Source organism: Anarhichas minor, unplaced genomic scaffold, assembly GCF_050575085.1.
Source record: "Anarhichas minor isolate MPS153535 unplaced genomic scaffold, ASM5057508v1 ptg000023l, whole genome shotgun sequence".
NCBI classification, from domain to species: Eukaryota; Metazoa; Chordata; class Actinopteri; order Perciformes; family Anarhichadidae; genus Anarhichas; species Anarhichas minor.
Window position 1 is genome coordinate 3,497,129 of NW_027466469.1, and position 21,990 is coordinate 3,519,118.

Genomic DNA, 21,990 nt, shown 5'->3' on the forward strand with positions numbered 1-21,990 from the left:
CCAACTGGGATCACGCTGACAACGCTGCATGTAGAGACATGATTACCGTACTGGTTACAGCTTTGACAATTGCTTTCCCGCCGAGAATCAAGATGACAAAAATAACATCATGCAAGCAAAAGCCTGGTGAAACTGTAGCAAACTATTACGCCAGACTCCATGCTATTTTCAACGAGCACAGCGGTCTAAGGGATAAGAAGCACCTGTCTGAGAAATGGATATATAGTTATAAATAAATAATTATATATATATATATATATATGTCTGTTTTATATTATAGTGAGTATTATTATATGATATATATATTATTATATTATACAGAATATTATTATATGATATAATATTATTATATTATACTGAATTGCTTGTCAGGGGGACAAAAATACGATGTCCTGATGTGTGAGGCATTTAGACCAAGCCCTTTAAACTCTGATATTCATAGGGACTGTTATATGTGTTGGGTAGACTATTTAGGTTTGCTTAAGCTTCTCAGATGGTATCACTATAACCTTCCTGCAGCACACAATTTCAGGTATTTTAACCTAAAATGGAGCTCAGATAATACCATTTTTTAATAAGGAACATGCAAAGTGCAGTGCTCAATTAAAAAAAGAAAATAAGTAATTGCAAACATTCTCTGTGAAAGTGCATTAATTATAGTATTCCCCTCACCATGCTTGCCACACCATCAAACACATTTATAAGAACTATTTCCTGTTCTCAAGGACCGTCTGGCTCTGTGCATTTTTGGCCACGAGCAAACGTCGAAAAACATGCATAAAATAAAATAGCAACTTAAATACTAAGCAATATAGGCTATTTGTGCGGAAATTGAGCCGTACCTGGATGCAGACTTTGTTGTTGTTTAGGTATAGCAGGTGATACCCAAGGCTCCAGATTTGTTTTTTCACCACCACCATGAAAAACCATTTCAACCACAGTCAACCCAAAGTCAAAGTAAACGCCCACAAATTCTTAATGGTATCCTTCTTTTGTATAGCCAATCTTTAGCGGTTATTTGCATTTGTATTTTTAGTGACAAAAAAACTTGGCATTAGTAGCATTATTTATGCATTATCAGCTGCTTAGAGGTAGTGTTAGGAAATCACACATGTGATAACTCTTTCATCTTTTCTCGCCAAATGCTATAATATACAAGATTCATTTGAACACATCATGATAGCGTTATAATTTACCTTTTGTCAGTACTGATTTTTACTGAAAGCATTACTTGATCGCCTCATAATGTAACTCAATGAAACCTCCATACATTAGCGGTTAGCTCCGGTGCTGCTAACGTTACGTTACCTATTCCAACATGTTGTAGCAATATCAGGGATTGGCAAATAGAAAGCATTAATGCCGACATCTCGATCGCATATTTTGTCTGAGTAACGGTCGACAACGCTCGTCATTGAAACTTGAATTCACACTATGACGGTTTAACTGTGTAATTACTCTGTGATTCATGCATGTGTGGCACCCTGTACCATTTAATGGCTACAATTATTTGCACATGTTGCCCTCCCGTCAGTGTATGATGACGGGCGCACCAAAGAACGGCAGCAGACACCTTGAATACAGTTTAAACAAATGTTTTATTGAGGGTGCCTGTTCTCTACGTTGCAGTCTTCTCTTGCTGTTCTTCTTCTGAGAAACTTTACAAGGAAGCGTGAATACCATGCACAGACAACCCCCTAGTGGTGAGATGGCGACACCTGCTGGCCGTTTTAACTATAACACACATTACAATATAAAATTAGTTCGTCAAAAATCCATTTATCTCACACACAGTTGTTATTGTATTAGTTGTGTCATTATCTTGCCCCCCTCGCTATTGTTTTCTGGTTATTAGAATTTAAAACGCTTTGTGTGACTTTTAAACTCACCCACTTTCACCTAAAGTAGCTGCAGGGCGATACTCATTTTCGCCAATAGGTGGCAGTAGCGGGTTTTGGTTTGACTGGCGCTGTAATTCTTGTCTAAGATAAGCGAGCTAGACCAGAAAGGACACGAGATCACAGAAGCAGATATTCATCTGAAACTGTCTTGTTGTTGTATTCACAGGTGAGAGAAGTACACAGGCGCCATATACATTTATATTAAGTTCGCTCGCTTTTGCGGTGCCATGTTTTGATGTTTATAAAGTGTTTAATACTGAAACGTAGGGCGGCTAACTAAAGCTAGTATCATTAGCTAAAGGAGGCTATTCGCGCGCAAGCGGTTTAGCGCCATTGTAACGTCAGTAACCTGGCCTGATAATTGTATTGTTCCCATGTAAGGTTATATACAGATAAATGGTGTGTCCTGTGACAGATATAAGCAGTAGTTTGTTAGGCTGTATATTTCAAGTTGTGTGTTCACAATTCATGTAATTCCTGTCTAAGATAAGCGAGCTAAACCAGAAAGGACAGTCATCTGAGACTGTCTTGTTGTATTCACAGCACAATACATTAATCTGGAAAACTGAATGGACATCATCATCATTCAGTGTGTAACATTTGCACCAAATCAACGCAAGATAAAGTGTTTGTAAAAACTCTTTCAGAACGTTGACGTAAATTGGCATTACCTATATCGTGGATCCGAAGACAAATGATGGTGGGACCTGATTTTAAAAGGGAGCACAGTTTGAAGACCACGAGATGACCAGCTTTGTAAAGTCAGGTAGGTCCAAAATCACCTACCTTCACTCACCTCATCTGAGGATTAGTAGTCATGCACATATAACCACCTGAACCTGTGTAAAGTTAGTATGTGTTTGTTTGTATGGAGGCGTGGGTTCAAATCTCACTTCTGACTGCCAGTGATTTTAATTCACTGCCGCTGTTATTCTGTAAACTGCCTCTGAACAGCAGATCAACCACTATACTAATTGATTCAGAATTTTATGTATATATATATATATATATATATATATATATATATACACAGTATATGATACCTAAGTTTTTAAATGTACGTATGTAAACATAAATGTATAAATAAACACTAATAAATAAATACATGAAATATACAAATAAATAAATACAGATACAAGGATCTGACTTTTTCCGTCCCTATACCGATAATGAAACCTGGGTTTTGTGTATCGGCCGATACAGAGTACCGATCTGATACCGGTGTTATTAATTAACTGTATGCCTCACTGTGTGGAAGTTCCTATGATCGTTATTTCATGTCTAAGGCAAAATCAGGCTTGACTTAAACATTGCTTTCCTAACTTTGAAAAACAAAATTAGACAAATAAATACATAGATAAAAATGTACTGAATTGTTATTTATTTAAATATTGGTATCCAATACCGGATCTGCATGTCATCACCGATAGCTGATTCAGCTATTTGAGTCAGTTTTGGACTGATATCAGAAATATGTTTCGTATCGATGCATCTGAATAAATAAATAATATTAACGATAATTAATACTATACAAGCGTTGGCGCTCTGTGCAGCAGCGTGGGCGGGGCTTCGGGTCTCTTCAGACAGTTGATGATGTCGTCAGCGGGTCTTTACAGCCCTCTGCTCACTTCTGCTGCTGGACGCTGGATATATTAACCTTTCTAATGCATTTCCTTGCCATAAAACCTTGAATTGCAGCTGTGTTTGAAAGGTGCTGTGACATTAAATGAACCTTCTTGCCTTAAGTTCTCAAGCCACTTTAGACTCGTACTAAACCAGCAAAATGTTGCAGAAAGTAATGTTCAGGTGTTTTTAATTGAATTATTCTCTTTAGATGACCAACAGACTATAGACACTATATTTGGGCCAACATGTCAAATCAGTTGAGCCAACTTACTGTATATTTTCAGGCTGTTGGGTGCAAATGAGAACTCATCAGTGATTGTCCCTGAATTTATACATCAAAATGTATTTTTTACACATTAAAATATTAAACATGACCGTAGTACAACTTAGAATTTTCAACAACGGTTTACAAGCATGACATAATTAAAACACACATTCAATGAAATTCTTTTAAATTTTTTTTTTTTTTTTTTTTTTTATTTAAATTTTTTTTTAAATTTGCCTCAGAGGGTTTTACAATCTGTACACATACGACATCCTCTGTCCCAGAACCCTCGCATCGAAACAGGAAAAACTCCCCCCAAAAACCCCTTTAACGGGGAGAAAAGAGGAAGAAACCTGTGGGAAAGCAACAGAGGAGGGATCCCTCTCCCAGGATGGACAGAAGTGCAATGATGTCGTGTGTACAGAATGGGCTTGGGACGCCTGGTCTCTTTTGACCATCTGCATAGCTTCCTCCTCCAATGTTTGAAGAGTAGCTATGTTCTTCAGCTGGGCATGATCGTGGTCCCTGCAGGTTTTTTCCAGGTGTGCCGTGAGGGATGACTGTTCCTGGAAACGGAGACGCTCAGTCTCCAGCAGGTCCTGTGTTTCTTTCAGAGCTGCTGCGATCCTGTTTGTCTCCGCTCTCTGTTCGTCCAGCTGGCCTTTATGGTCTGCCTGGAATCTCTGCAGCGTCTGCTTAGCCTCCTCCTCCATTCTTCTTGAATCAGCTGTGGTCTTCACCTGAGTATGATAAAGTCCCCAGGCGTTTTTATTCCGATCCATGAAGGAAGACTTCTCCTGTTGCCACAGTAAATGTCCATTCTTCGGCTCATTCTGAGCCTTGATAAAGGCTGCCTTGAGCTTACTGTTCTCATCTACCAGTTCAACAATTCTAGCCTGACAGAGATTCTTAAATATCTCCAACTCAGCCTTGGTGGTAGTTTTATGTTGAACACGCTCAGTCTCCAGCAGGTCCTGTGTTTCTTTCAGAGCTGCTTTGATCCTGTTTGTCTCCGCTCTCTGTTCCTCCAGCTGGGCTTGGGACGCCTGGTCTCTTTTGACCATCTGCATAGCTTCCTCCTCCAATGTTTGAAGAGTAGCTATGTTCTTCAGCTGGGCATGATCGTGGTCCCTGCAGGTTTTTTCCAGGTGTGCCGTGAGGGATGACTGTTCCTGGAAACGGAGACGCTCAGTCTCCAGCAGGTCCTGTGTTTCATTCAGAGCTGCTTTGATCCTGTTTGTCTCCGCTCTCTGCTCCTCCAGCTGGGCTTGGGACGCCTGGTCTGTTTTGACCATCTGCGTAGCTTCCTCCTCCAATGTTTGAAGAGTAGCTATGTTCTTCAGCTGGGCATGATCGTGGTCCCTGCAAGTTTTTTCCAGGTGTGCCGTGAGGGATGACTGTTCCTGGAAACGGAGACGCTCAGTCTCCAGCAGGTCCTGTGTTTCTTTCAGAGCTGCTGCGATCCTGTTTGTCTCCGCTGTCTGTTTGTCCATCCGGGCTTTATAGAAAGTCTTGGCTTGACAGAAAGCCTTGGCATGATAGAGAGACTTCTCCTTTTGCCATTGTAGATGACCATTTTTCAGCTCCTGTTCGGCCTTATCAAGAGCCTCCTTGAGCTGACTGCTGACATCTAACTGTTCAACTGTAGCCTGACGCTCAGTCTCCAGCAGGTCCTGTGTTTCTTTCAGAGCTGCTGTGATCCTGTTCGTCTCCGCTCTCTGTTCGTCCATCTCGGCTTTATAGAAAGCCTGAGCTTTTTCCAGCTTCTGTTTTACTGCTTCCTGCTCTTGTGCTCGAATGGATGCGATGACCTGCACCTGGGAGTGAAAGTGGTCACAGTTCTTTTGCTGGCGTGCTTTGAGGGAGGACTTCTCCTCTTGCCATTGTAGTTGACCATTTTTCAGCTCCTGTTCGGCCTTATCAAGAGCCTCCTTGAGCTTACTGCTGACATCTAACTGTTCAACTGTAGCCTGACGCTCAGTCTCCAGCAGGTCCTGTGTTTCTTTCAGAGCTGCTGTGATCCTGTTCGTCTCCGCTCTCTGTTCGTCCATCTCGGCTTTATAGAAAGCCTGAGCTTTTTCCAGCTTCTGTTTTACTGCTTCCTGCTCTTGTGCTCGAATGGATGCGATGACCTGCACCTGGGAGTGAAAGTGGTCACAGTTCTTTTGCTGGCGTGCTTTGAGGGAGGACTTCTCCTCTTGCCATTGTAGTTGACCATTTTTCAGCTCCTGTTCGGCCTTATGAAGAGCCTCCTTGAGCTGACTGATGACATCTAAGTGTTTATCAACAGTAGCCTGACAGAGGTTCTTCGATACCTCCATCTCCCCCTCGGTGGACTTCGCGGTTTCGTTCTTTTCGTGGAGAACATCTAGAAACTGTTGAAGACAATCTTCATCAATGTCTAGGAGGACTCTGTCCTTTGTTGTTGTTTGGGTGAGCCTCGCCTCGCTGTCCAACAGTTCACATCTTACTTGTTCCTCCAGTGAACTGAGGTAAAAATTCATTGGAGGTTCAACCTCTTTGGAATTTAATTCCATCTTTGAACCAACTTGGTTTCTGGTGTGAAATACTGTACGAAAGTTTTCAATGCAATTGTCAAATGTGTTTCTGAACCAACTTGATAAGTGTTTTGAAAAACTACGGGAGTTTTCAATGCAATTGTCAAGTGTGTATCTGAAAGAATTTGATGAGTGCTTTAAAAAGCTGTACGAAAGTTTTCAATGCAATTGTCAAATGTGTTTCTGAACCAACTTGATAAGTGTTTTGAAAAACTACGGGAGTTTTCAATGCAATTGTCAAGTGTGTATCTGAAAGAATTTGATGAGTGCTTTAAAAAGATCTAAGAAAGTTTTCAATGTAATTGTCGTGTGTATGTTGATGTCCGCTCTCAAATGTGTGAGGGAATGTACAGGGTTATATAGACTTCACATCAAAGCCACATCAAAGCCACAGAATTCTAGCCATAGAATCCTGGACATTAAAGGCAGAGAATCTGTGATGTCATCATGAGACCATTCCATCCATGGAGTCCTCGATGGCATCGTTACTATGGATACCAGATTGAATGTTTATCTTTGAATTTATGAAGGTAATGATTTCTCATGATCCTTAAAATATGGCAAAGAAATTAAACTATATATATATATATATATATATATATATATATATATATATATATATATATATATATATATATATATATATATATATATATATATATATATATCTTAAAATACTGATATAAATGATCGTGTAATGTTTTATGTAGTGGGGCAGATAGTAGATTAATCGTGCAAATTATGATACAAGCATGAAATTTGGTGGAGTTGTTCTCCAGAGGTATCTGGTCAAACCGGCCTGATTGGCCATTCAAAAATCCAAGATGGCCGCTAATTGGGCCTCCCGAAAATTTGTATTTCCCCGATTTGAATGATCTTGGTGTCTATTTGTAGGTAATAAAAGATGCTTTAATAATTACCCACAACTATAACACTAGAATAATGAATGTGCTGATGTCATTGGACATTTAGTGGAAAAATTAACAAATATAACTGTCAATTAATAATTCAACTCTTTTATTAAAATCATTTCCTTCAACTATGTTCAAATTGAACATTACAAGAATATATCAAACTGGACAAAACAAACTGTATGGCACTGGACACTTAATTCATCTAACAATAATACATTTGATATTAAAGATAAATGTGTAACTTATAGCACATTCCCAGACTAGTCTAGTCAGTATGGACGGTACAAAAGTTGTAACTCATTCAATAAATGAAAGAACTGTACTTCACATTTTAAACATTGTAAAAGATGCTACATTTTCATATAAGATCTACAATATTATTCTAAACACGAAATCAAAGCAGCTAAATTCACATGTACAACATTATAAGACTAGTTGCTAGGATATATCCGCACCGTTGGAAAGTAGTTGAGATTCTTTATGGAGATTATAACTTTACATAACACATGAAACATTGCTAGACTAGTCAATCTGGACGGAAACTAATTATCTTACAGCACTAGATACTGAACTGATATGAAAATCAACAATTTTGCAGTTGCCATAAAGTGATTATAACCAATTGTAACATGAACATTTTTTTTTGTTTTTATCGTTTTTCAGTTCTTTAAATGCAATTTTACTTACAATTGCTGAGGACTTGGCCTCAAACTAATATGTAGCACCAAATTTAGGTGCATTAATGTCAATGTCACTGTTCAGGGGGTATCATTCCGATCTGAATGTCTGCAGTAACTCCGCACAAAGGTACGGTCATCGGGCACATTCATCTTCCAACTGCTACTGCTCACATATGCAGCTGCAGAGTGCTGTACATGGAAGTCCCAACTGAAAGCACTTGCACCTCCCATGGCAACTTTTCTTACAGGAACACTTGGCCAGTTCCTGACAGCTGGCTGCGATGGGGGGTAACGTCGACCAACATACCTGCCATTTCTCTCCTTTCTGTGTCCACCCCCAATCAGTAGGACTGCCGATGTCTGGCCTGGAGATAGTTGTCTGGCCCCAGATGATCCCAGCCTGATAAGCAGCACGCTCGAGATGCAAGATGGCGCCGCAGATGGCAGCCTCGGTACTGCGCTCTCTCGTACTTTTTCTGTTTTTGTGTGTTTGTCTTGTTTCCAGCTCTCCCTCTCTGATCGCATTCAGTCGAGAGGAACTCTTAAACATCGGTCTATCCACTGGCCAAACTTTTTCGCCACATTTCATAGAACCAGAAAGTTTTTCAGAGATTTTAGTTGGGGGAGCAGCAGCTCTACTCGGAATCTTATCGGAGACGCCGACGAGGGAAGCGAGCAGGAGCGCTCGTTAATCTGCGCCGACGGGGACTCGGAACTGCGCTCCCGTCAATTCACCTGGCGAACGTCTGCTCTCTGGCCAACAAGATGGATGAGTTGCTGCTCCTCAACAAACAAAAAAAGGACTTTAGCAGATCCGCCGCCCTGTGCTTCACTGAAACCTGGCTCGGTGACCACATCCCGGACAGCGCACTACATCTGCCGGGCTTCCGACTCCTCCGAGCGGACCGCGTCACGGCGCTGTCGGGGAAAACGAGGGGAGGCGGAATCTGCTTCTACATTAACGAAGGTTGGTGTACAGATGTCACAGTGTCAAAGGAATCATGCAGCCCTCACTTGGAAACACTTTTCATGGACTGCAAACCTTTTTATTCACCACGGGAGTTTTCCTCATTCATCCTGGTCGGTGTTTACATCCCACCTCAGGCCTGTGTGAGTGAGGCTCTCCAACACCTGGCTGAGCAGATCATCAACATGGAGCACAAGCACCCAGACTCCCTGCTCATTGTTCTTGGGGACTTCAACAGAGCAAACCTCAGCAAAGAACTGCCTAAATACAGACAGCATATTAAGTGTAGCACCAGGGACAAAAACACACTGGACCACTGCTACACTGTCATAAAGGATGCATATCGCTCTGTCCCTCGTGCAGCTTTGGGACTCTCTGATCATTGTCTGGTCCATCTTCTCCCGACCTACAGGCAGAAATTAAAATCTGCAAAGCATGTGGTGAAGACTGTGAGGAGATGGACTAACGAGGCAAAGCTGGAGCTACAGTCCTGCTTTGCCTGCACTGATTGGAGTGTTTTTGAGGCTGCTGCTACAGACCTGGATGGGCTCACTGACACCGACATACATCAGTTTTTGTGAGGACATGTGTGTGCTGAAAAAAACCTTCTGCACATTCAACAACAATAAACCATGGTTTACTGCAAGACTCAGGCAGCTTCGTCGGGCCAAGGGTGAGGCCTACAGAAGTGGGGACAGGATCCTGTACAACCAGGCCAGAAACACATTGACGAGGGAGATCAAGGTAGCTAAGAGGAGCTACACTGATGCCCTGTCCACATTACTCCGTTTTTACTTGGATGCAGATTTGTCAAATAGAAACGATCTCCGTCCACACGGGAGTTTCAGCATCATTCTCGAGTTGATCTGCATCCACACGGCAGCCTTCGAAGGCGGACAGCACATGACCATTAACGTACACTGGGCATGCATGTGACGGTGTAAACAGGAAGTGGATTGCTTGCTTAGTTAAAAAAAAAAAAAAACGACAGAGTAATAAAGTAGTCTTTAATAATGAAAGGTTGTATTTGATACTTAAGATCTTCCTCTAAAATCTCCCTCTATAAACTCAAACAGACACAGTTCGTGGAAAGTTTTAGAAGTTTTAATTTTCAGACGTAGTTATAGCGCTGCGGGTCTATCTCTCTCTCTCTCTCTCTCACATCAAATTTACTTTAACATCAACACTTACACGTAAACGTTTACTAGATTATGGGTCCATAAATGTGGTCAACACACGTCTCTCACTCTATTCTGCTCTTGCTTCGTGCATAAAGCTTAGCAGATCGCTAACAGTAGATCCGTGAAATAAAGACCATGGAATCCATAGAAGAGTTTCAAAACTTCAGTGTGAATCTTTCTTATTTGTAAAACTATGGAAACACAATATGAAATATGGCTTTACAAACTGTCCATATACACATACATGAATACAAAACAACAATCCATGATATAGCCAGCATGTAACATGTCCGCCTAGCTAGCTTCTAAGCTCATTTTAACATTACCGCCAATGGAGAAATGCTAACCGCGATTAGCATTTAATACAACACAAATGTTATACTAAACACGCGAATAGAATATATCTACGTACATCTTTTCATACTTCATAAAGACATACTTACAGACTAAGGTCTCTCAAGGCTACCAAACGGAAGAAGTAAAACGTTAGTGCAACATGTCTTCTCACTAGAATCTAAAAACAACGAGCTGCTCCATAGGGCTGATGCTGGTCACGCTGGTCACTAATCGCTCCAACAGCTGCTTCCTCCACAGAAATGCAGACTTTACTGCACAACAGCTGCTAGCTGTTGTGCTAGCAGCAACGCTTGAAATTAGTTATCCATGTTGAAATGAATTACTGGTCGCCCTGGCTGTTTGTTTTCTTCCGGGTACGGGTCACGTGATAGTGAGTGTGACGAATCAGGGACGGAGACGTCATGGCTGCTAATAACCAATAGCGAACACGGGTGTGGGCTCATTTTTTCTAACACACATCCGTATCTGACCGTCCACACGCAAACGCAACCCCGGAGTTTTCAAATACCTCCAACCTCTGGGGAGTTTTCAGACTCCTCCGTTTAGGGTGCTCCAAAACTCCGGCGTAGTGTGGCCGCTCAGTGTAAACGTAGCAAATATGGAGTAAAAACAGACTAGTATGGACATGGCCTGAAAAGCTGGAGAAAAAGTTTTCAGCCAATGACCCCTCGTCAGTTTGGAGAGGCCTGGAAGTACTCACCAACTACAGGAGACCCCCGCCCCACTGAGGCCAATCACCAACTGGCTGACAACCTGAATGTGTTTTACTGCAGGTTTGATAAGCCTACTCTCACACCCCCCACCTGCCCCATCATCATCAAACAACCATCTACACCCCCTGCCTCCTCCTCATCTCTCCCAACCGACCCCCCCTCCAGCACTGAGGATCTGCGAAGAGGATGTGAGTCGGCTCTTCCACAGACAGAAGATCAGGAAGGCACCAGGCCCAGACGGTGTGTCACCCTCGTGCCTGAACGTCTGTGCTGACCAGCTGGCCCCCATCTTCACACAGATCTTCAACCGATCACTGGAGCTGTGTAAAGTACCCTCATGCTTCAAACGCTCCACGATCATCCCGGTCCCCAAGAAATCCTCCATCACAGGATTAAATGACTACAGGCCCGTCGCCCTGACGTCTGTGGTCATGAAATCCTTTGAGAAACTGGTGTTGACCCACCTGAAGTACATCACAGGGCCCCTGCTGGACCCCCTGCAGTTTGCCTACCGTGCAAACAGGTTGGTGGATGATGCAGTCAACATGGGACTGCACTACATGCTGCAACACCTCGACTCCCCAGGGTCATATGCAAGGGTTCTGTTTGTGGACTTCAGCTGATCCTGTTTTACTCAGCCATCATCCAGTCTGTTCTCTGTTCTTCCATCACTGTGTGGTTTGGATCAGCCACCAAACAGGACAGAAACAGACTACAACGGATTGTCAGGTCTGCAGAGAGGATCATTGCCTGCCCTCCATCCTGGACTTGTTCACCTCCAGAGTCAGGAAACGGGCTGGAAAGATCACTGCAGACCCTTCACACCCTGGACACAAGCTGTTCCAACTCCTCCCCTCTGGTAGGCGCTACAGAGCTCTGTACGCCAAAACCACCAGACACAGGAACAGCTTCTTTCCACTGGCCGTCACTCTCATGAACAATAAATAAGTCATATTGCACTACTACCTCTGTTTGCACTATTGTATCATATATACATATACTTTTTGTTTGGGATATATTTATACTTACATTGTACATAGCTGTTAAATGTCCTTGTTTTTCTTATATTTCTCTTGTTTATTGTATATATTTCATATGTGTGTATGTACGATGAGAGTAATGTGTAACCGGAGTCAAATTCCATGTATGCGCACACATACATGGCCAACAAAGCTGATTCTGATTCTTTGCATGTTCTCTCAGGGCTTGGTGGAATCGAGTTGTGGGGCCTTCGTTTGCGGGCAAAGAGATCCAGTCTTGCTTCATCCACACCAGTAACTGCGCTTGATCTATCGTACATGAGGACAACAAATCTCTCTAACTGTTGCAGGTCCAGGTCACTTATTGATGTTGGATGCTGGCTGAGATTGGTGATGGTTTCAGAAACTTCATCACAAATGTTCCAAGTCTGCCATGCTGTCTTCTTCCCTTTCCCATGAAATGCAGACGCAATGTGTGATAGGAAATGTGGTTGTGCTAGTACATTTCTACTGTGATTTAGTTTATGTGCCTTACTCACTAACAAAACTACAGTTGTGTGAAAAAGTGTTTGCCCCCTTCCTGATTCCTTATTTTTTTGCATGTTTGTCACACTTAAATGTTTCAGATCAAACAAATTTAAATATTAGACAAAGATAACACAAGTAAACACAAAATGCAGTTTTTAAATGAAGGTTTTTATTATTAAGGGGGGGAAAAAATCCAAACCTACATGGCCCTGTGTGAAAAAGTGATTGCCCCCTAAACCTAATAACTAGTTGGGCCACCGTTTGCGATAACTGGCAATGAGTCTTTCACAGCGCTGTAGAGGAATTTTGGCCCACTCATCTTTGCAGAATTGTTGTAATTCAGCCACATTGGAGGGTTTTCAAGCATGAACCGCCTTTTTAAGGTCATGCCACAGCATCTCAATCGGATTCAGGTCGGGACTTTGACTAGGCCACTCAAGTCTTCATTTTGTTTTTCTTAAGCTATTCAGAGGTGGACTTGCTGGTGTGTTTTGGATCATTGTCCTGCTGCAGAACCCAAGTGCGCTTCAGCTTGAGGTCACGAACAGGTGGCCGGACATTCTCCTTCAGGATTTTTTGGTAGACAGCAGAATTCATGGTTCCATTTACCACAGCAAGTCTTCCAGGTCCTGAAGCAGCAAAACAGCCCCAGACCATCACACTACCACCACCATATTTTACTGTTGGTATGACGCCAGATGTAATGGGACATACACCTTCCAAAAAGTTCAACTTTTGTCTCGTCAGTCCACAGTATTTTCCCAAAAGTCTTGGGGATCATCAAGATGTTTTCTGGCAAAACTGAGACGAGCCTTTATGTTCTTTTTGCTCAGTGGTTTTCGTCTTGGAACTCTGCCATGCAGGCCATTTTTGCCCAGTCTCTTTCTTATGGTGGAGTCATGAACAATGACCTTAATTGAGGCAAGTGAGGCCTGCAGTTCTTTGGATGTTCTGGGGTCTTTTGTGACCTCTTGGATGAGTCGTCGCGCTCTTGGGGTCATTTTGGTCGGCCGGCCACTCCTGGGAAGGTTCACCACTGTTCCATGTTTTTGCCATTTGTGGATAATGGCTCTCACTGTGGTTCGCTGGAGTCCCAAAGCTTTAGAAATGGCTTTATAACCTTTTCCAGACTGATAGATCTCAATTACTTTGTTTCTCATTTGTTCCTGAATTTCTTTGGATTGCAGCATGATGTCTAGCTTTTGAGGATCTTTTGGTCTACCTCACTTTGTCAGGCAGGTCCTAATTAAGTGATTTCTTGATTGAGAACAGGTGTGGCAGTAATCAGGCATGGGTGTGGCTAGAGAAATTGAACTCAGCATTCCAAAGATGTGATAAACCAGTTAATTTATGTTTTAACAGGGGGGGGGGGCAATCACTTTTTCACACAGGGCCATGTAGGTTTGGATTTTTTCCCCCCCTTAATAATAAAAACCTTCATTTAAAAACTGCATTTTGTGTTTACTTGTGTTATCTTTGTCTAATATTTAAATTTGTTTGATGATCTGAAACATTTAAGTGTGACAAACATGCAAAAAAATAAGAAATCAGGAAGGGGGCAAACACTTTTTCACACAACTGTATGTTGATTTTGAGCATAGTACCAGAGTAGAAATGATTGAATGAAATACGAGTGAGAATATTGATTTTATTTTTGTATACTCTTGATGTCATTTTGTATATAATTAAATACATATACACGCAGCATTCGGTCAGTCCTCGCCTAAAGATCAAGACGAAAAGAAACATGGTTATGAATTCAGAACAGTTCACTGTGCTGAGATGTCAGCTCTGATACCTGGTTATATTTCGTACTCACAGGTTATTGGTCCAATGGTCGGTGTTAACAGATGTCCTACTGCAAACCTGCAAGGTTAAATTAATAACAATGTTTTTGTTTTAGTAATTCTCCAGTTTTATTTATGCAGAAAAAAAAGAAATGTGGAGATGTACAAAGTTACCTTCACAGACAACACCAGCATCCTCAGCATGAACACAGTTGTGGGTTCCTAATCCTCTGTGTGTACAGTATTTTAGTGATGACTCAGTTCCTGAACACTGAAGGTCATCCAGCCAGATTGGTCCACTTCCTTGTCCAAAATGTGCCCTTCTTGGTGCCGACAGAGCCTTGCCACAGCCCAGCTGTTGACACACCACCTGAGCGTCATTCCAATCCCAAACGTCGTCACACACCGTCCCCCAATTGCCGTTGTGGAAGATCTCCACTCTGCCAGAGCAGCTGCTGTTAGAGTTGACCAGTCTCACTGTAGTCACATCTGGTTGAAGTGAAAGCAAAATATCTGTCAACATATGGCAACAGCAGTATTGAGCAAAAGCCCCATCTCTTCAATGCAATTGTACTTTATCTAATCATTTAGCTTCTATATTATTATTAATATTATGAAGTCTTACATATCATACTCTCCCTTCACACATGATTCTTCTGGAGATAAAGATAAGAAATTATCTGGAAAATGTGGGGTTCTGTGATACGCAATATTTCATACAATGGATGTAAATTAGGGGTGAAGTAAATGTTTGAGATTAAAAAAATAAATAAAAAGAATTAAAACGTATTCAAGAAGTACAACTGGAGGCTCGACTTGTCATCTCTGGCGTCCATGAATAGAGAAGGACCTCTTGCTGGAACTGAACTGCATCGATTTACTGTACAACCGTGACATTGAACTCTTTGTAATCAAAGTAAGGAGGATGGACTTTGTCTCTAAATAGTGAACAGCAGCTTTGGTAAGTGAACTGTTACTTTTAGTTTTTGCCTCTGCAGTGTCGTTACTACTGTTTTACATTTTTTTATTGTATCGTTTTTATGAAATGGTTAATATTGTTTTCTCTGATGTGAATAATATTTGAATGGCCCCGTGCCCTTGAGTGTGTGACGAATGCGTGTTTTAGCAACTTAATTTTGCTGGAATGTGCAGAGGCCTGTTGAATCATGTTAGAGTTTTATGTTATTCTACCCGCTTTGTTGTCAAATAAATGTATGAGACTGGTTCTTGCGAGTTTGTTCTCGTCATGGTGTTAATTACATTGATTTTGACTATATGCATTGCCCGTTAATGACGAGGCATCCCATCATGAGGCGTAATAGTTTTTTTTAATTTATTTTTTTATTCTCCATTAATATTTGTTCAGAAAAAAAAAAAGAAAAAAAAAGAAATGTGGAGATGGACAAAGTTACCTTCACAGATGACACCAGCATCCTTAGAATGACTACAGTTGTGGGTTCCTAATCCTCTGTGTGTACAGTCTGTTAGTGATGACTCATTCCCTGAACACTGAAGGTCATCCAGCCAGATTGGTCCACTTCCTTGTCCAAAATGTGCACTTCTTGGTGCTGACAGAGCCCTGCCACAGCCCAGCTGTTGACACACCACCTGAGCGTCATTCCAATCCCAAACGTCGTCACACACCGTCCCCCAATTGCCGTTGTGGAAGATCTCCACTCTGCCAGAGCAGCTGCTCTTAGAGTTGACCAGTCTCACTGTGGTCATATCTAGTTGAATTGAAAGCAAAATCTCTGTCAACCCACACGGCAACATTAGTATAGACCAAAAGCCCCATCTCTTCAATGTAACTGCACTTGATCATTTAGCATCATCACGAACTCTTACATATACTCTCACTTCACTCATGATTGTTCTGAGGAAACTATGAGAACTTATCTAGAAAATGTGTGGTTCTATGATATGCAATAGATGTAAATTTGGGGTAAAAGTAATAAGAGATTAAAAGATAAAATGTAACAAAACTAGGTATAAACTGACAGATGGATCTGGGTACATTGGGAGTTTATACACAGGTTAACAGTCAGGATTATAGAGATATCTACAGTGCTGCAGGGATGACATTTTTGTAGGCCAACCCGGAAGTTAGCCTCTTACTGGTTCCCTCGACAAAAAGCCAATGGGATTTTGGATAATTTCAAAAATAAAATCTTTGGCTTAGCCAGTTTATGGTACTAACACATTTTGTTTCCTAAGATCATCTTCACAAATGAACACCACTTCCATCATTTAAATCATACATGCAATCGGCATAATGTAAAGAGACGACGTTAAGACAACAAACAAACTACAGCACAGTCTCATGACTTCACGCCGCCACCGACCAAAAGGCAGACTATAGTTCAGCATCATGATGTTCGTTAGTCTGTTGTTAGCAACCATCTTTTTTTTAACAAACTTAAAAGCTTCAAATTTCACAAGTGAGATATTTACTGATGAATTTTATGTCATTGAACAACATTTTAAAATCTCTTAATCTCGTGTTAACCACAGACCTTATTTCAGGCATCCTAACAAAAATCTAGTCAAAAATCCCATTGACTTCCATGAATCTAAATATTCAACTCAAAGATGGGTTTTAGGACCATTTCCAGCAGCACTTTATTGTAGTATTGTTTGTGAAATAGAACGAAATTGAATAAAAATGTTTTCTAAATTCTCCAGTTATAACTGCAGAAAGAAAAATTAAATGTACATCTACAAAGTTACCTTCACAGATGACACCAGCATCCTCAGAATGACGACAGTTGTGGGTTCCTAATCCTCTGTGTGTACAGTCTTTTAGTGATGACTCAGTTCCTGAACACTGAAGGTCATCCAGCCAGATTGGTCCACTTCCTTGTCCAAAATGTGCACTTCTTGGTGCCAACAGAGCCCTGCCACAGCCCAGCAGTTTACACACCACCTGAGCGTCATTCACATCCCAACTGTCGTCACACACCGTCCCCCAAGTGCCGTTTTGGAAGATCTCCACTCTGCCAGAGCAGCTGCTGTTAGAGTTGACTAGTCTCACTGTGGTCACATCTGGTTGAATTGAAAGCAAAATATCTGTCAACATATGGCAACAGCAGTATTGAGCAAACGCCCCATCTCTTCAATGCAACTGTACTTGATTTTATCATTTAACTTCTTTATTATCATCATGATCATTTTTTTATCATCTTTATTATAAACTCTTTACATATACTCTGCCTTCACACATGATCCTTCTGAGGTAAAGATGAGAAATTCTCGAAAATGTGGGGTTCTATGATATGCAATATGTCATACAATGGATGTAAATTAGGGTTAAAGTGAAAGCATTTGAGATTTAAAAAAAAAAAAAAAGGATGAAAACTAAGTATAAACATTGACAGCTGGAGCTGGGTACATTGGGAGTTGATTCACAGGTTATTGGTCAGGATGATAGAGATATCTAGAGAGTGCTGCAAGGATAACATATTATTGTAGGCCAACCTGGAAGCTAGCCTCTTACTGGTTCCCTGGAGAAAAAGCCAATGCGATTTTGGATTATTGCAGGAAATCAGCTCTGTGGCTTAACTAGTTGATGACACCAACATCTTCCCAAATGAACACTACATTTATCATTATTTAAATCATAGATGCAATCGGCAGAAGCAAAGACATATCAAGACAACAAAATTACACCACTGTCCCATGATTTCACGCCGCCACCACCACTGAGCTAAAGGCAGAATATAGTTCAGCATGATGATGATCAATGGTCGAATTTAGGCACTTGTTAGCAACCATCTTTTTTAAGAAACGTAAAAGCTTCAAATTTCACAAGTGGGATATTTATTGACGTATTTTATGTCATAGAACAAAAATGTTAAAATCTCTTAATCACAGAACTTATTTAAGGCATCTTACCAAAAACCCACTCAAAAACGCCATCGACTTCCATGAGTGCAACTTGTTTTAAGTAGAGCTTTTATCCAATCAGATTTCGCCCCCATGTCGTCTCCAAGTAAAAAAATCTGCCCGGACGCCTTCAGAATTACAACTCAATCCCTTTGCAGTTTAAGTAAATGGGGACGATATTGTTGATTGTCGTAGTCTTCAACTAATCAGACTTTTAGTTTGACATGTTGGGCGTATTCTTTGACTTGCCAGAGCCTTCTAGCTGGCCTAGCCAAGTAAGTCATCATTAACGTGTGGCTTGATTGTCAGTGTGCTAGAACTTTGTAGCAGTAAGAGTTCAAATTTAAAGATATGCAAGACGTTTTAACGCAACATTACATTTTTTGCGTTTTGGAATGTTTGGCGGCGACAATCCCAATATCTACTGCCTCTGTCGAGCAGACACTTTCAGCCCTGAAACTCATTAAAACGTATTCAAGAAGTAAGTACAACTGGGGAGGCTCGACTGTAATCACTGGCGTCCATGAATAGAGAAGGACCTCTTGCTGAAACTGAACTGCATTGATTTACTGTACAACCGTGACATTGAACTGTTTGTAATCAAAGTAAGGAGGATGGACTTTGTCTCTAAATAGTGAACAGCAGCTTTAGTAAGTGAACTGCTAGTTTTAGTTTTTACCTCTGCAGTATCGTTACTACCGTTTTAAATTTTTTTATTGTATCGTTTTTATGAAATGCATGTTTTAGCAACGTAATTTTGCTGGAATGTGCAGAGGCCTGTTGAATCATGTTATTCTACCCTCTTTGTTGTCAAATAAATGTATGAGACTGGTTCTTGCGAGTTTGTTCTCGTCATGGTGTTAATTACATTGATTTTGACTCTATGCATTGCCCGTTAATGACGAAGCATCCCATCATGAGGTGTAATAGTGAGGTTATTAGGAGGTGGTTCAACTGTAGTAGGACAGCACTGATGGCCCAAGTATAAAATGCATGGCCTGCCACTGGTTTTAGGACCATTTCCAACAGCACTTTATTGTAACTATATTACTGCATTGTTTGCGACTTTGAATGAAATTAATAACCATGTTTTTTCTAAATTCTCCAGTTATATTTGTTCAGAAAAAAAAAAAAAAAAAAAGAATATTGTCGATGTACAAAGTTACCTCCACAGATGACACCAGCATCCTTAGAATGACCACAGTTGTGGGTTCCTAATCCTCCGTGTGTACAGTCTTTTAGTGATGACTCAGTTCCTGAACACTGAAGGTCATCCAGCCAGATTGGTCCACTTCCTTGTCCAAAATGTGCCCTTCCTGGTGCTGACAGAGCCCTGCCACAGCCCAGCTGTTGACACACCACCTGAGCGTCATTCACATCCCAAACGTCGTCACACACCGTCCCCCAGTTGCCGTTGTGGAAGATCTCCACTCTGCCAGAGCAGCTTCTGTTAGAGTTGACCAGTCTCACTGTGGTCACATCTGGTTGAAGTGAAAGCAAAATAACTGTCAACCTACATGGCAACAGCAGTATTAACCAAAAGCCCCATCTCTTCAATGAAACTACTTTATAATTTACCTTCTTTATCTTGATTAACTCTTACATAATAGTCTCCCTTCACACATGATTCTTCCGAGGCAACGATAAATTATCTGGATATGTGGGGTTCTATGAAATGGATGTAAATTAGGTGTGAAAGTAATAACGGATAAAATGAAACAAAACTAGGTATAAACTGTGACAGATGGATCTGGGTACATTGGGAGTTGATACACAGGTTAACGGTCAGGATGATGGAGATATCTGAGAGTGCTGCAGGGATGACATTTTTTTGTAGGCCAACCCGGAAGTTAGCCTCTCAGTGTTTCCCTCGACAAAAAGCCAATGGGATTTTGGATTATTGAAAAAATAAAATCTTTGGCTAAACCAGTTTATGGTACTAACACATTTGGTTTCCTAAGATCATCTTCACAAATGAACACTATCATTATTGAAATCATAGATGCAATCGGCATATGATTTAAAGGCAGACTATAGTTCAGCATCATGATGTTCAACAGTCTCATTTAGGCACTTGTTAGCAACCATCTTTTTTAACAAACTTAAAGGCTTCAAATTTCACAAGTGGGATATTTACTGATGCATTTTACGTCATAGTACAAAATGTTAAAATCTCTTAATCTCGTGTTAACCACAGACCTTATTTAGCCATCTTACCAAAAACCCAGTCAAAAATCCCATTGACTTCCATGAGTCAAAATAATCAACTCAAAGATGGGTTTTAGGACCATTTCCAGCAGCATTTTATTGCAGTTTTGTTTGTGAAATAGAATGAAATTAGTGACAATGTTTTTTCTAAATTCTATAGTTATATTTGTGCAGAAAATAAATGTATATGTAGATGTACAAAGTTACCTTCACAGATGGCACCAGCATCCTCAGAATGACCACAGTTGTGGGTTCCTAATCCTCTGTGTGTACAGTCCGTTAGTGATGACTCAGTTCCTGAACACTGAAGGTCATCCAGCCAGATTGGTCCACTTCCTTGTCCAAAATGTGCACTTCTTGGTGCTGACAGAGCCCTGCCACAGCCCAGCTGTTGACACACCACCTGAGCGGCATTCAAATCCCAAATGTCATCACATACCGTCCCCCAATTGTCGTTGTGGAAGATCTCCACTCTGCCAGAGCAGCTGCTGTCAGAGTTGACCAGTCTCACTGTAGTCATATCTGGTTGAATTGAAAGCAAAATATCAGTCAACATATGGCAACAGCAGTATTGAGCAAAAGCCCCATCTCTTCAATGTAACTGCAGTTGATTAAATCATTTAGCTTCTTTATTATTTTTATGAACTCTTCCATATCATACTCTCACTTCACACATGATTCTTCTGAGGTAAAGATGAGAAATTATCTGGAAAATGTGGGGTTCTATGATATGCAATATTTCATACAATGGATATAAATTAGGGATAAAGTAAAAGAGTTTGAGATAAAAAGAATGAAACAAAACTAAGTATAAACATTGACAGATGGATCTGGGTACATTGGGAGTTGATTCACAGGTTATTGGTCAGGATGATAGAGATATCTAGAAAGTGCTGCGAGGATGACATATTTTTGCAGGCCAACCCGGAAGTTAGCCTCTTACTGGTTCCCTGGAGAAAAAGCCAATGTGATTTTGGATTATTGCAGGAAATCAGCTCTGTGGCTAAACCAGTTTATGATACCAACATCTTCCCAAATGAACACTACATTTATCATTATTTAAATCATAGATGCAATCGGCAGAAGCAAAGACATAACGTCAAGACAACAAACAAACTACACCACTGTCTCATGACTTCACGCCGCCACCACCACCACTGAGCGAAAGGCAGACTATCGTGCAGCAAGATGATGTTCAATAGTCCAATTTAGGCACTGTTAGATACCATCTTTTTTAAGAAACGTAAAAGCTTCAAATTTCACAAGTGCGATATTTACTGACGCATTTTATGTCATACAAAAAAATGCTAAAATCTCTTAACCTCGCGTTAACCAGACCTTGTTCAGGCATCTCACCAAAAACCCAGTCAAAAATAACATTGACTTCCACGAGTGTAAAAATTCTCCTCACAGCTGGGTTTTAGGCAGTGATGGGCCGTCAGG

At 41.0% G+C, this 21,990-nt stretch overlaps 1 protein-coding gene across 1 annotated transcript in view; it reads right to left on the minus strand.

The window, feature by feature from the left end:
• Window positions 1-21,990, minus strand: part of LOC142955254 (scavenger receptor cysteine-rich domain-containing protein DMBT1-like) — a 112,158-nt gene that overhangs the window by 30,486 nt on the left and 59,682 nt on the right. The window contains exons 14-20 of the mRNA XM_076096722.1: window positions 20,755-21,069; window positions 19,506-19,808; window positions 17,185-17,499; window positions 15,862-16,184; window positions 15,274-15,280; window positions 14,632-14,934; window positions 12,056-12,073 (exon numbers count right to left, since the gene is read on the minus strand). Coding sequence (XP_075952837.1) covers window positions 12,056-12,073; window positions 14,632-14,934; window positions 15,274-15,280; window positions 15,862-16,184; window positions 17,185-17,499; window positions 19,506-19,808; window positions 20,755-21,069 — 1,584 coding nt within the window. The remainder of the gene's footprint in view (window positions 1-12,055; window positions 12,074-14,631; window positions 14,935-15,273; window positions 15,281-15,861; window positions 16,185-17,184; window positions 17,500-19,505; window positions 19,809-20,754; window positions 21,070-21,990) is intronic.